This window comes from Poeciliopsis prolifica, unplaced genomic scaffold, assembly GCF_027474105.1.
Source record: "Poeciliopsis prolifica strain line A6 unplaced genomic scaffold, Auburn_PproV2 SCAFFOLD132, whole genome shotgun sequence".
Classification (NCBI taxonomy): Eukaryota; Metazoa; Chordata; class Actinopteri; order Cyprinodontiformes; family Poeciliidae; genus Poeciliopsis; species Poeciliopsis prolifica.
This window is the reverse complement of record NW_026562507.1, coordinates 186151-202864: the sequence shown is the minus strand read 5'-3', so window position 1 is coordinate 202864 and position 16714 is coordinate 186151. Positions and strand designations below refer to the sequence as shown.

The 16714-nt window shown below is 38.3% G+C and overlaps 1 protein-coding gene across 1 annotated transcript in view; it reads right to left on the bottom strand.

Moving 5' to 3' along the window:
• The window catches only part of adgra1a (adhesion G protein-coupled receptor A1a), a 41650-nt gene that overhangs the window by 7452 nt on the left and 17484 nt on the right, over positions 1-16714 (bottom strand). Inside the window, exons 3-4 of the mRNA XM_055024900.1 lie at positions 8850-8977; positions 537-660 (exon numbers count right to left, since the gene is read on the bottom strand). Of these exons, the coding sequence (XP_054880875.1) occupies positions 537-660; positions 8850-8977 (252 nt within the window). The remainder of the gene's footprint in view (positions 1-536; positions 661-8849; positions 8978-16714) is intronic.

Sequence of the window (16714 nt, the reverse complement as noted above, 5' to 3'; positions counted from 1 at the left end):
TCCAGATTCAGATTTAATGCTTGTTAGTTGTTTAAGTAATGGCTGGCTCCAAGCAATGTACAGACAAGGTTATAATTACTGCGCTCCACAAAAATATATATAGTACAGACCAAACGCTTGGACACAACCTTCTCATTCAATGGGTTTCCTTTATTTTCATGACTATTTATAAGGCAAGAAAGCCACTTATTAACCTGACGGGGCACACCTCTGAAGTGAAAACCATTTCAAGTGACTACCTCTTGAAGCTCATCAAGAGAATGCAGAGTGTGTGCAAAGCACTAATCACAGCAAAATCTTGCTACATTGAAGAAACTACAATATAAGGCATATTTTCAGTTGTTTTACACTTTTTTGTTTAGTATATATTTCCACATATCTTAATTCATAGTTTGATGCCTTCAGTGTGAATCTACAATGTCATAGTCATGAAAATAAAGGAAACTCATTGAATGAAAAGGTGTGTCCAAACTTTTGGTCTGTACTGTAATTGTAAAATATTAGATACACAAAGGAGCAGAAGATGGCACACTTACAATCTGACAAACCAAAGGAAAGTGGATCTGATTGATGCCTCCAGCAAACACCCCAAATGTCAGGCCTGTGTGAAAGAGGAAATTGAGGAGGGTGTGCCAGCCCTTCCTGTTGATGCGGATGACACTGGAAACAGTGAATAAAGAATGTAAAGTAAACATGTAGTTAGACTGCAGTCCACATACCTATAATCTACATCTGATTTAATAGGAGAGGTTTTTGGACCTGAGCACAGTAATCTCAACAGGCAATTTGGTTGAAGTAGTTGAATTGTAGCTGCAATTTTAAGGGTTTATCAGAATTTTTACTATTACTGATTCTAAAAATGCTGAACAAAACATGTATACAGCTGATACTTCAGATATTGAACATGTCAACATTTTCTCAGTTGATTGATTTCTAGAAAATCTGTTGACAACTAATTTATCCCAGATGTGAGAAACAACTTATGTAATGCACACATACAAATAAATCAAAATAGTAAAGCAGTCCACAAAAGTTTGTGTGAAATGAAGCATTGAACATCAAGAAACTGTTTGAAGTGGGTCAGTATTTGGAGAGAATCTACATTTGCAGCATGGTCCAATACCAGCTAACTTAACTATACTTGAAAAAAGAGAGGGCATTATTTCTTGGGATGAAATAAAGCAACATCTTTATTGTGGGAAACAGAAAAAGCAATATTGAGAGTTAAAATAATAGCGTATTCATCACACAAGAAAAAACAAATAGAAATGTAGAAAAACAAATAACTTATTTTACTAACTCTTACAATACAAATCCAGATGATCAAATTAAGGAGGATCTAACTAATTTAAAACATCAATGGAAACTTAATTATCCATAAAATCATTTGTTTTCAGCAACGAAAATATAATAACTTCCAATGTATACAGCAAATTCAAGAATGTTACTTTTTCATACTTTGAGTATGCAGAGTTGTTGGTTTTTTTTACACTTTAGAGTTTATTAGTAATTAGAAATACTTCCCATGTTGGGACAGGATCACCTACTGGTGTCAGTTATTTTTCAGCGGGATTAACCAGTTGGTGGACAGAGCGATGCATCTTCTCAGACAACAAAAAACACAGGTAATTTTTGTTTGTACATATAATTTTGACCAAATGTTAGTGCCAGTTTAATAAATGTGCCACCAGAGATGGTGTCGACCTAAATGTCGACTTAAGATAGAAAAATTTATCAGTTCTAGTGGATTTTTTTCACAAGGTAGTTATACTATCAATATTTCCACTATTTTTTTCTCAAAATCTGTACTTTCAGTTCCCCCAATGTTATGTTCGCTCTGTTTGCCCTTCTCTCCCGCTCTCTCTCCGGTTGCTGTTGAAATCTAGCACCAACTGGTAACAGTGCCACAGTTACTACTTCATATTGTAATGCAACTTACGACACCTTAAGAGTGCCAGTCATAGTCAATATAACGCCATGAAAGCCTTTATCCATTCCAATGTAGACATTTTAAATGCAGAAATTTTTAATGGAGGCTGGGTTAGGGTTAGGGAACGGTTAGCTTACTGCAAAGTTGAAAAGCTATTATCTGATTTAGTTTCGTTCCACTGAAATTTTTTTTTGTCATGTCGCACCCTTGAAGAGAAGACAAGCTCAGTCCAGGGGAGGCAGCCCAACTATGTTTTAGCAGTTGGAGCATCACACCATCAGTGACTACTATTTAGTTGTGGATAGTCAACTCATTCCCTGCAAAGCTAAGTCTTAAATTTCAGCTTTATAGAACAGTATGTGCACTGATGCTCCCAAAACAGATCGCAATCGCATACCACTGGGAGTTTTAACTGCATTGATTTTGTAGAGAGTGAAAAAGTCATTCATCAACCGCAAGGTGTTTTCTTGCACACTGACATAAATTGTGACTTTGAATTGGGTTGCATGTGATGGCATGGGGTATTGTCCTGGTCTCATTGTGGGTTCCAAGTTTGAAGAGGGAATGTTAATATTTTGTCAATTCGGTGACATTATTGTTTTTGCTGGGAATTATTCTCTTGGTGTCAAATGCTTTGAAACTCTTAGTTTTGGCTAACATTTTCGCTCCGACTATGTGGTGAAGGAAAATTTGTTTCATGGTTCTCTGCTGAGTGTTGACTAGTTGCATTTTTCTAACTTTTTGACCTTAAGACAAAAAACGGTTTTGAGAGGAATGATGTGTATGTGGTTCTTGTGTACACACTGTTGTAGAAGATATTGAGACAAGATTTGCTCTGTCAGGTTTTAGAAAAACTCTGTTTCATATTAACTTGTTTGAAAAACTTAGATGTGTATGTTGTAGAAAAAATTATACAATACGGCTTTAGTGTACTATTTTGAAGCTATTTAGTGTACTATTTTTTTACTCTTTCATATTTTGTTAATTGGGGTTGTCTGTGTTCATAATCACTAATGACCATGGTGCAGTTCAGTGCTAGAAGTTTAGAGAATTCTGGAATTTAAAATGAGATTTGTATATTAAGGATGTCCTTTAATTTGCTTCAGTTACTGTTATACGTATAATGCTGCAAACTAAAATAAAGTATACTTGCATTTTCTGTTCACTCATTCATGTGTAATTATTTTTAATATAAGTGTTAATGTTTTTAATGTATCTTTGTAAGAGAGCATTTAGAGCTATGGTACACAATGATACAAGTGTCAAAAATCAACTCTTTAAAGCTAAAACTGTGTTTTGGTGATGGATAAACTCTCCTTTCCATGGTACATTATACTCTATATCGTATAGTTTAGACACTCTGACAGAGTTTTATTTTTTGTTCTATCAGTCTTGAAAGAGTCAAAATGTATTGGTAAAAGAGCTCATTTATACTCCTAAATTGTTAGAATTGCACACTATTCCGGGGTTATTTTTTTTAACTCCAATGCCCAATGTTCTTTCAACACTGGGAATTTGGACCCAAATGATCACCAAGTTTGGTGTAAACTTTACTCTTAAAGTGTAACATATACACTTCACAATTTGCTGTGTAGTAAAAGATTGGTCAATACTTAGCGAATCAGCTGAAGCATAAGAAAGAAAAATCCATCATTCCAGCCATTTTAAATTCAACAAGAGAAACAGTTCAAGACCCTCAAGAAATTAATAATATCTTTAAATCTTTTTATATTCAGTTATAGACACCAGCTAATAATCCAAAAGATACTCAAATAGAATCCTTCCTAAAAGAGATGGCTCTTCCTCATTTATTTAATAAAAAAAATAATACACTAGAGCTTCCACTCTCTTCAAAACACACTTCTTAAAATGCCCAACAACAAATCACCTGGACCTGATGGATTTCCTGCTGAGTTCTACAAACAATTCTAGCTCATGTGATCACCACTTTTCTATAAGATAATAAATGAAATGAAATCTAATTCTTCCATACCACCAATGATGAACACAGCTGGCATAACATTGTTTCTTTAAGTAACACAGATTTAAAAATAATCACTAAAGCACTTGCAGCAAGAATAGTTTGGATTTGGGTTTTATCCAAATCCAAACTGGCTTTATCAAAAAAAGAAACCTAGTTGACATAGGTCAACTATGTTGACCTATGTCTAGTTGATAGTACCTGCAGATTATTTAACTTAATATCGCCCACCAAAAGCAAGCAAAAACTGTGATAGTTTCTTTGGATGCAGAGAAAGCTTTTGATAAAGTCAACTGAAAATTCTTGCTCAAGATATTGGAAAAACTTGGATTTGGAGAGTCGTTTATTAGGTGGATAAAACACTTCACACTGCACCAAGACCTACATTTAAGCACAAGTGGAATTATATGATCTCTCTGTTTGCTCTTTTCATTGAACCGCTTGCTGTAGAAATAAGGAAAAATAGCAAAATTAAAGGAATCCATGACTTAGCTATTGAACATAAAAAAGAGGATGGTATCCTCTTATTTTTACAAGATGCATATTATTCTCTTGAAGAAACTTTTAATATCATAAATTACTTTTCTAAAATTTCAGACTCGACCATAAACTGGGAACATTTATGGTTCCCAGTTATCCATTATCCTCCTACTATCTGATGGAGCATGGGACACTGCATCTCAAAATACTACAATACTTCTTTCAATGGGGAACACAATATATCTAGAAATAAATATTTCCCCCAGGCTGTCAGAATTATTTGCTCTTGATTATATCCCACTACTTAAAAAGATTAAAGGTGACCTAATGTACTGGACCAAACTTCCACTTTCACTCATTTGTCATATATCCACAATAAAAATGAAGGCACTTCCACATCTTAATTAGCTATTCTTTATCACTCCCAATTATTTCTACAGAAAACTGGTTTAAATCAATTGACACTTGCATTTCTCAATTCTATTGGAAAAATAAAAAACCTAGAATACCACTAAAAACTTTGAATACAAATCTGTCATGTTCTGTCTTTTTCTGTGTTCATTTTGAGTTTCTGTGTTTTCTGAGTTCTCCCCCTTGATTATTTCCAGGTGTGTCTCGTTCCCTGATTACCTCCTGTGTATTTAATGTCACCTGTGTCTCACCGTCTCTGTTGGGTCCTAGTCGTTTGTCAGTGTGTTCTTAGTGTGTCGTCTACTGTCCAGTTGTATACCAGCTGCTACCTGTGATGAGCCCTTGTCTTCTGCTCAGCAGTGCTGCCTGGGTTTTGGACTTTTGTTGTGTTTGTGTCGTGTTTTCACCATTAAACTCATCATTTCACTGTTTCTGGGTCTGCTGCTGTGAATCTGAGTTATTTACAGTTTCTGAATATGTGGATTGTAAGCATTACAATTATAAAAAATTTGTGGAAATCAAGCAAAAATCTTTATTACAAATGCTGTGCGAACTAGTAACATTTTATTTGAAATTTTTCTTTGCCAAAAACATTTTCCTGCTGGATGATAGAAACTTTCTGCAGCATCTTTAGGTTTTCTTTCTTGGTGTTGACTATAAGATTTTTCAACCATAGCACGAATAGATAGCCAAGTTCATCTGTCAGTACTATTCGTCCAAAACTGCTACCATCATGTTTACAAACAGAAAACTATAGCGGGTTGTTAATGTTAAATATGCATATTGGATAACATTACTTAAGTAAAGGGACTGAAGTGGAAGCTTAGGAGTTATGCTTAGATTAGCTTAGCTTTGGAATAATTTCTATAGCTACATGACGAAGCCAGAAGACCACTTTCCTTTATACGAATATTTTACATCTTTAAAATGAAAAGCTATAGATGTATGTACTACTCCTTTTACTAGAATATCCTAATATCCTGTATTTTACATACAAAGATGTTTGTAAGAATAAAACAGTATCAGACAGGAGAAACACGTTTTTATTGGAATTAAATTAAACACAGACAAATACAGATCACTGCAACTCTTTTTTGCCCATAAATACATTGTATGACAGACTTTATCAAATGCAGTGAAACCACAATGTGTCCACCGAACTGCACTGGTCATTGTGTTCCTGAAATGATAGGATATGATTAATATACACTGATATTACAGGCCTGTTACACAGCTTCAATCCCACATAGTATCGCTAACATTTATTGAGCAAAGTTTAATAATAAAAAAGTGTAAAATATGGGGGCAAAATAGCCCTGATTAACAGCCTAACAATGACTTGTTTACAGTAGTAATTACTTTGCAGTCGGCAAACTATAGCCATCTATAAGCTGCCTGTCATGCAAAGTAAAAACATGAAGAATACAGCAGCTTAATGAAAGCCAGGAATAAAATAAATTAAATAAAGCTTACCGTAACTTTTGATAAAATGAACGTTCTGTGGAAATTTATCAAACTTCCACAGTTGAATGAACTGTGGAAGGTCATCAAACTTCCACAGGTGGAAAGTACTTATAAGAAATCTGCTGAGTAAGCAGTATGTAGCATCAACAAAGTAGGATGGAATCATGGGTAGCACAGGTAAACAGAACACTGCTCTGAAGTCACTTAATCCTCTACAAAATCCTGCACATTGCTTTGATTAGCCATGACTGGAACAATGCTCAACAAATTTGATTATGGAATTTGATCAAATGTAATGTTTGCTGCTTGTTTCATATCTGATGTCTGTGTGACGTTTTCATAATGTAAAGCTCTTTGAACTGTCGTATCGCTTAAATGTGTAATACCTGATCATTTCTCCTTCAGTTTGCTGACTCTCCAGGACGAAATGCATCTTTGTAACTATTTACACCTATTTACACCTTGCCTTTATAGTCATTTGTCCACCAGTTTTCAAAGCATCTGCACTCAGTATGCCCAACTTTTGCACTTTTACAACTTTCACAATGCCCTAACCCAACTTTTACACCATTGACATGAGACAGCCATCATGAATGACAGAAGTCAGAATTGTGCTGGAAGTTTGAAGTGTACAAGAAGTGAAAAGGAATGGTGAGAGTACAGTCCCCGGTGGTTCTCCTGTGTTATTCTTGTCTCACAAACAATCAGATCCAGGTGATTGTTGAGGCCTCCATGTGCCTTCTGGGGTTTGTCACAGAGCAGATCAGGCCAAATTGAGGAGAAATCAAAGAACATGATCTTCACCATGCTGCCTGTTTTGTCCAGATGACAGTGGGTTTGTTGAAGCAGCAACTCAAGCTCCACACACATCCATTACCAAGCCCAGCGTTATGGTCATCACCAAACCAAGCAAAACGTCAGTAGTACCATAGCAGTTGTGCTGTGTTTCTGCCACACAGCACACATTACAGCTAGTTGCATCTCCCAATCAGTTGGGTCTACATCCCCATAGTGACGGTAGGGGCAGAAAACTAAAGTCTGCCAAACCACCCGGCCAACACCAAGTCTGTCTGCCTGTCCACAAAAAAAACACATGCAGTCTTACCAGCCAGGCATCCGCACCCAACCTGACCCAGGTATCTTCTAAATTTTGCCAATCTTTTCTTCTAATACCGATAACTTTAATTCCTTTCCTGGGATGTTTTTCAGTAAGAAAACTATTTTAAGATGCTCCCTGCCATCAATGACATCTACAGGAAGCGGCGTCCGAAAAGGGCCTGGAAAATCACCAAGGACTTCGCTCACCCTGCACACACGCTCTTCTCTCTCCTGCCCTCTGGGAGGCGTTACAGAAGCCCACGGACCAGAACCACCAGGCACTGGAACAGCTTCTTTCCCACAGCTGTCACGCTCCTGAACGCCTCCGGACACAAACTATAAGGACTGTACCCCCATCCTCGGACTGTTCCCCTCACATACACGATCTGTATACAATCTTCATATAATCTATAAATCTAATTTGCCATTATTTATCCTGTATTATAAAACAACTAATATATATACAATCCATTCTTCATATTCCTGAACATTCCATATAATCTGTGTAATGTGTATAATATGTACATAGCTCTCATATTTATATTTGTATTTGTACAAAACATTTTATTTATAGCACCTCTATAAACCTCTATAACATCTAACTGAAATAAACAGTATGAAAAGTTAACCTTTTAAACAACAACACTGAATATCAAGATACGTATATCAAGGGGTTTCTTCTTTGTACAACTGTTAATAAATATTTATATCCTGTATAGCACTTCTGGATATATGCAAACTACATTTTGTTGCTTTGTACATGTGACAATGCAATGACAATAAAGTTGAATTCTATTCTATAATTAATTTTTTTAACCCTCTTAGGCTCAAATTACTTGAAAAGATTGTTTAAAGTTGTTGCAAATCTGCAACACCTGCCTGGAGAGGGTTAAGTGTGTTCTTGCTATTTGCAGCATTTCACCCTCTTGCTCCTTTTCCCTGTGATTACAGAGTTTTTTGATTGAAGCATTTTTTTGGAGTGCCTTTCTGTTGCATTTTTGTTTTTAACATGTTTGAAGTTTGTTTTGCAGGTTGTTGCAAATTTGTACCTGTTGGCCACTGTACTAATTAGTCCCTTTGTCACCTTGACTCCCTCTTCTGTATATCTACCTTTCTGATTCATTACTGTTCACTGGTTGCTTTCATTGACTCAGTTTTACACTGCTCTGCTCTTTTCTGGGTTCACGTTTCGTACTTTTTGCCTTTTGTTCAATATACAGTGGCTCATATGACTATTCCATTCTCCTGTTTGCAGTTTGATCTTATTCTGAACACACTAAATATGAAAGTTTGAATTTGTTGATTGTTATAAAATCTCCTCCTGGGAGAAAGGGCCTTTGGTAATGCACCCAACTAAATGGAAATAATTCTTAACTTTGAGATGGAATTTAACATGCAGTTTGAAGATTCCAATTAAGCTAATGTTTCTGATAATGCAAACAGCTCATTTGGGTAAAAAACAAAAAGTCATAGAACGACTCTTACCTGTGGTGTACAATGTATGTCACGATGGAGACAAGCAAACACAGCAGCATGACAGCAGTACAGGCATATACCACAGGATGTAGATAATCCCTAGGGTATGGGGGGAAGGACAGCACTCTCTTTAGATCCTGGTAAATAAAAAAATAAAAATAAAAAAAATCACACTTGAAATTAGTTAATTATTTTCAAAATGTTTGGAGAACAGGTGCACATAAGAGATCTATTTATGTTAAATTTAAAGTTTTAGTTACCAACATCTAACTGAAATAAACAGTATGAAAGGTTATAACCATTTAAACAACAACACTGATATCAAGGGGTTTATTCAAATCTAATTACATTAGAACTTAACAGGCCTTAATATAACAACAACCTGACAGCAGCAGCATAGTTGACCTAAGATACACATTCACTGGCCACTTTATTAGGTACTCCTGCCCAACTACTCATTACGCAAATGTCAAATCAGCTCATCACACAGCAGGAACTCAATGCATTTAGGCATGTAGACATGGCTAAGATGATGTGCTGCAGTTCAAACTGAGCATCAGATGATTTAAGTGACTGGCCTGGTCATTTGTGCCAGATGGGTTGGTCAGAGTATTTCAGAAACTTCTGATCTACTGGGATTTTCACACACAACAATCTCTAGCGTTCATAGAGAATGGATGGAAAAAGAGAGTGGCAGTTCTGTGGGTGTAAATGCCTTTTTGATGCCAGAGGTCAGAGAAGAATGACCTGATTTGATCTTTTAGAACAACAACTGGAACTCAAATAACCACTTGTTACAACTGAGGTATGCAAAACAGCATCTCTGAATGCACAACATGTCAAACCTTGAGGAGGATGGGCTACAGCAGCAGAAGACCACACCGGGTGCCACTTCTATCAGCTAAGAACAGAAAACTGAGGCTACAATATACACAGGCTCACCAAAATTAGACAATAGATGATTGGAAAAAGGTTGCCTGATCTGATGAGTCTCGATTTCTGCTGTGATAGCAGAGTCAGAATTTGGCATCAACAAATTCATCCTGTCTTGTATCAACAGTTTAGATTGGTGGTGGTGCAATGGTCTTGCAGACAGAACAGCACCAAAATGGAGTAAAACTCAGCTTCACGTTCATAATGACATCTATAAAGAAAGACTACGTAACTATCACTCAACACTAAAATATGCAAGGGCGGCTTTCTTTGCAGATGTTATAAACAAAATGCTGGAGTTTTATTTGCAACAGTTGACAGGCTCACAAACCCTCCTATGACGTTACCACATGAACTCAATCTAATGCTGATGGAACAAGTTTTCCAACTTCTTTTCAGAGAAAATTCAAAGAATCAGAGGATTAATCTGCACATCAACTCTAAAGCAGAACCATTGCTGTACCCAAACAGAACAAATACAGGAAAAATGACCCGTATTCAACTACTTCATTATAAAACCCTAGAAGAAATTATAAATTTAAAATCTATTCTTTGAGCCACTGGCTCCCTGTAGCTCAAAGAATAGATTTTAAAATACTCTTGTTAGTTTATAAATCACTGAACGGTTTAGCACCACAATACATTAAAGATCTGCTGTTGTTGTATCAACCTTCCAGACTCTCAGGTTCTAGTTCTGGTTCTGCTCTGCATCCCCAGAACCAGAACCAAAAGAGGAGAAGCAGCTTTCAGCATCTATGCACCAAATATTTGGAACAAACTTCCAGAAAACTGTAAAACAGCAGAAACCCTGACTTCCTTTAAATCTCAACGACAAATGCACAGGTTTAGAATTGTATTTGCAATAATATGTAAGAATGTATTGTTTATTTTATGTTGCATGACTTTGTGTTTATGATGTAAAGCACTTTGAAATGCCTTGTTGCTGAAATGTGCTATGCAAATAAAATTTGATTGATTGATTGAAAAGATTTGTATTTGTAAAATTGTCATAATGCTTTTGTCAAATCCATGTTTAGTAACAGGAGAGTCAAATAAAGCCTATTTAACTGTCATCTATTTTTAGTTATTAAAACCATTTGTAGTCAAACTAATTCTGGTGTATGTTGACTGTCAGTAGTGTTTCCGTTTGTCGCAGACTGCTTTGACATTAAAGACATTTGCTGTTTTAGGAGTACAGTGCTTGTTGCTACAGACAGAATTTCAAAATTTTACTCTTCCAACATCTTTAAGCCTGTTTCTGTTGTGCAAGTCTGATAATATAATATATTAATAGTGGAAATTTCCAGAGGATGAGAATTTGTATAGGTTAGATGGGTTAATTGTTTTTAAGACCCCAGTCTTAAAACCAATTAAGACTGAGGTCAATACATTGAGATGAGTGGTCATCTCAATGTATTCTCAAATATCACAGTTTCTACTCCTGTTGACTTCATTTCAGTCAAGTTTATTTAAATTTAACGTCAGCATTTCATGTTATATGAAATGCTTGTGAACTCTCACCAAAAGAACTATTTGGGTTTCATGTAAAAGGTCGGAAGTGGTTTCCTCCAGCTGCATCAGAATCACTGTCTCGCCCCTTGTTTTGAATTCCTTAGCCTTGCTATACAACTCATGCATTTTTCCTGCCTTGCAGAGCTTTTCATTTTTGAAAAGCTTTTCATTATTGACCTACTTCATTATTGATTGTCCTACAAGCTCAATAGATGAATAAAACTGATTGAGTGATTTCACCTGACAGTGCTTTGTAAAATAGTTTTTTCCACGGCAGTGACACATTTCAGCAACAATGCAGCTCAAAGTGCTTTATATCATAAAAACAGAAATATAGTCTAAAAACACCATGCAGTCAACAACTGAGAAAAAAGGTGACAAACTTTACATTTTGGTACCATCATCAAAATTGCCAAAACATAAAATATGTCTGTAAATGTACCTTTTTTTTTCAGCCACTGCTGAAGACAAACTCTCTCCTCTGATGCTCAGCCTATTCTGTACAATACTCTAAGGCTGGCTCATCGTCCTTTTATTTTGAAAACTGTTACACAAAATGAAGCAGTCACGTGTCCCATGTAATGTGATCAGGGCCAGCCAGAGACTCCATGGGGCCCTAAACAGAGTTTGGGTTTGGGGCCCTCTGGTTCTGCTAATAATGTGGACTGGACACAATCAACAGTTAGGTTATTTGATCATTCTTGCACACCTGCTAAGATTATTGCATCTCTGACATTGATATTTACATTATATCCTTCATGGCAGTAGAATATAGGATACATTCATTGGCCCATTTATCGGCACTGATTACCTTAAATTTGCAAGTATTGATTGGCCAATACTTGCATGTGAAGCCAATCGTATCCACCGATCTTATCTACCTCAGAAGTGGTTTAAAAATGAGTCACTGTTCTCTTCTGCTCTGCTATGAGAGAGGTTTAACTGATAGACCGGACCACCAGGTCAGGTCTGCATGTTTAGAGATAACAATAGTGGCCCTGTTGCAAACTCAGCAAGGTTTTTGCTATATTTAGCGACATTTAAGACAAAACTTGGTGTCAACCAAAATCAAAAGTGGCATGCCAGGCTTTTAAGAGATTGGTAATCGGCGATCAGCCAGAAAACTGCAATCGGTGCACCCCAACTTAAGACGCAATGCATACAAAGTTACATTTTTCTTAGCATCAAAAAATAAGGTGTACCATATTTTCTGGACTATAAGTCGCTCCAGAGTTTAAGTCGCATTAGCCATAAAATGCATAATAAAGAAGATGTAATAGAGTGGTTTGTTGCCCCCTACTGGTAAGAAATACCTATATACCAGTTCCAGGTATAGTTCTGAGTCAGCCAATTTATTGGAATGTGTTTGCTGAAAATCAGTATTGATGTGGCTGTATGTTCTCTGCGTTCCACGATAATAAGACATCGTACCCACATGTTTTCTGCGTGATTCTTCCAACCCAAGAATATCACAACTGCTGACGAGGATGATAAAGATTTCCACAGCATAAAAGATATGAGCTTGGCAGTAAGGGAAACAACCGTATGTTTTTATTTTCAAGGCTACAAGATTTAGCATCAAGAAGCTAATATGGCTATGCACGTGGGTCGTGTAGTTGAATATGATAAATCGAAGGAATATTTTCAGTCATATTTGGAACATTTAGAGCAATCGATGTTGGCCAATGATGTTCCGGATGAGAAGATGGTTTGCACTTTTCTTTCTGTGATCTGAGTAGATACAGACGGGCTGCTAAAGAATCTTGTGTCTCCGAAAGTACCAAGCACAATGGAGCATGCAGCGCTCACTGCAGTGTTACAAACACACTATAAGCCGACACCAGTGGTGATAGCTGAGCATTTTCACTTCCAAAAACATAACCAAAAAGAGGGGGAGCCAGTATCAGACTACGTTGTCGCCTTGAGGCAGTTGTCAGCCACATGTAATTTTGGACAATATTTAGATGAGGCGCTGAGAAATCGTTTTGTTAGAGGGTTGCGCTCGGAGGCTGTGCAGCACAAGCTCCTAGCAGAAAAAGATCTTACTTTTTCACGTGCGTGTGAGATTGCCGTGAGCATGGAACTTGCTTCCAAGAATACTATGGAGTTTTCTGGACACCATGATCCTCACCAAGTAAATGCCCTGACAAATGTTCCATTTTTTCTACAAGAGGGTGGAAGGGACAAAACACAAAAGAGGAAAAAAATAAAATTAAGAGCCGGATGGGGTCTAAAAAAGATACAGCAACAAAGCAACCATGCTATTGATGTGGTGGAAAACATTTGGCACGCGACTGCAGATTTAGAAATGAACAATGTCAAGTTTGTGCAAAAATAGGACACATTGCTCGTGCTTGCAGGAATGAAAAAAAACAGATAGCAAACTCAATATGTGGAAACTGACGACGATGCATCAACAAGAAATGATGAAGCTGAACTTTTTGAAGTTTATTCTGTCGCTTCCAGTGACAAAGGTTACACAGTTGACGTGTTACTTGGAGGCAAAAACACCACCATGTTGCTGGACACAGGATCAGCAGTGTCAATGATAAGTGACAAGTATTACCAGTCACATCTCACCCAGTTCCCTATAAAAACAGTTGGTTTAAAGTTGAAGTCCTACTCAGGCCAAAGCATCGCTGTTCATGGTTATGTAGTTGTACCAGTAATGGCATGGTAAAAGACTATTTTACCACTGATCATTGTTCAGGGAAACAGACCATCCTTGATTGGACAAAACTGGTTAAAGAAGCTACAGCTAAAGTGGAAACAGATCTTCACAGTACACAAGGTATTAGTGCCAAAAGATGCAAAACCAGGATTACAGGAAGTGATCCTACGCCATCAAGCAGTGTTTTCAGATGACCAAGGCTGCATCAAGGGATTTAAGGTCAGAATTTGTATTAAGCCTGTGACGATCCCCTCCTGTCCACCAGATGTCTCCAGTCTACAGGTTGTTTACTCTTTTGTTCTTTTCAGGAAGCAGAGGATTAGCTGCTAATTGAATGCACCAGGAGGCTGTTAAATACTGACATTCAGTCAGTCATCGCCTGCTTGATTGGCCTCCGGCCCCCGGCAGCGAGCGTCGTCCACGCTTCTCTCTGACTGGCTGTGTAGTTTTCCGAATCATGTTTGGAACAGATTAAATGATTGTTCTTCATATTCTCGCTCGTCTGTCTCCCAATTTTTGTCATTGCCTACCGGTGGGGCGTGACATATGGGGGCTCGTCAGTTTGAATCCGGATTGGAGATCTACTGTCAGGTAGTGTGTTTTGATTGTGAACTCTGTTGTGTTGGGGGACGTTGATGAGCTTGATCTGGTGAATGAAGCAGCCATTGCACATCTGTTGAGAGAGTGTAGCAGTTTGAGGGATCGCTCATATGCAATCGTAGCTAGTCGCGGTGGTTCTGTCCCTGTTAGGCTTAACAACGACTTCCCTTATGGAGTTTGTTGTGGGGGATTTTAGTGTGGTGTGAACGTGGGTAGAGCAGTTGTCTCGGGTGCACATCCGGAGTTGCAGGGAGTCGCCATGTAATGGTTGCTTTTCCGAACTCTCGGGCGTCAGTGCATAAGAACCCATCACGGTAACACCCGAAGACTAGGGGGCAGATTAGTTAGATTCTGGTTAGGCAGTTAGAGGGACGGGGTCGCTGTGACGCTGTGGTTGTTTTGGGTTTGTGGGAGCTCAGATTGCTATTTGTAAGATTGGAATTCAGGTGTTGTGAGAATAATTATGGCTGCTGTTGATGATTTTTTGCGATGTCCGTCTGAGGAGGGCTTGGAACGCTGCACACGTGAACAATTGTTAAAGATTGCTGAACATTTTAAATTGGAGATCAGTGATAAGCGGTCAAAGGACAGTATCAGGGCTATTATTAAAGCTAACCTAACAGACTCCGGTGTATTAGTACCAGCTAAGTTGCAGGCTACTGGTGGGACTTGGCTGGACACTGACATTTTTGACACTAGTTTGACTTTTGAACAGAAGCGGGAGCTTCTTTTGCTGCAGGCCGGGATAGAACAGAAAAGATTAGATGTGAAAAAACTGGAGTTGGAAGAACGCTGATTGAGTTCAACTAGTGATGGCCACGCCCCCCTTGATGCTTTCGGTAGCAGAACTTTTAGCCCGTTTGATGTTGGAAATAATTTGTGTTTAGTTCCTCAGTTTTCGGAATTGGATCCAGACACATTTTTCTCCCTGTTTGAGCGGGTTGCTGATAGTAGAGGTTGGTCTGATCTTGATCGGACACTGCTCTTACAGTGTGTGTTCACAGGCAAAGCGCAAGAAGCATACTCTGCTCTCTCAGTGGATGACAGTAAAGTTTACGCCACTGTGAAGAAGGCTGTTTTAACAGCTTATGAGTTGGTGCCAGAGGCCTACCGACAGAGGTTTCGGACATGGGAGAAGGGGGGACAACAAACCCATGTTGAGTTTGCAAGGGAGCTGAGTATCCATTTCAATAGGTGGTGTGCTTCCTTAAAAATTACTACTTTTGTGGACCTCTGTAATTTGGTTCTCTTAGAACAGTTTAAAAACTCTGTTCCGAGTCATATTGCTGTATACATCAGTGAACATAATGTGAAGACAGCTGCTGAAGCGGCTAAGTTAGCAGATGAGTATGTTCTCCTACACAGGGGTGGTCGTGGCTATCATACTGGTAATGATTTTGGTTGTAGGAGCAGCAATCAATCTTTTGTGGGGAGTCATGCAAAGGAGGAAGGCATTGGTTCTGATATGAACAGTAGGTCAGAAAGGACTTCAAGTAGACATGTTTATTTGGACCCAACTGACATATGTCATTATTGTAAAGCCAGGGGCCACTGGAAGCGTGAATGTCCTAAACGGAGTGCTCAGGTGAAATCTGCTGCTTTTGCTGCCTCTGGAAATCATGCTAATTTTGTTTCTTCTAAGCAGGTGGAGAGAGGACGGACGTACATTTCGGACCATGGGGAGTTTTCACCATTTGTTTCCGATGGCCATGTGTCCATTGTGGGGAGTGATGCTATAGTGCCAGTAAAAATTTTGAGGGATACTGGGGCTTTTAATTCATATATTGTGAGCTCTGTATTACCCTTTTCTGAAGAAACCAACACTGGAGACCATGTTTTAATGCGGGGAATGGGGCTTTCGGTGGAACCAGTTCCACTGCATAAATTGATGTTGACTTGTGGATTGGTTCAAGGAGAGGTTATCATGGGGGTGCGCCCTGCCCTGCCTCTTGAGGGAGTGGAGGTAATCTTGGGCAATGATCTGGCTGGTGGCCGGGTGTGGGTTGATTGTCCACCACCTGCACCCATAGTAACCTCTTCTCCTGTTTTAGGGAAGTTGGATGAGAGTGCTCAGTGTTTCCCTGAGGTTTTTACAGCTTGTGCGGTGACGCGAGCTATGTGCCGTGCTGATTCTGCAGCTATCCCTGATCATGAAAGT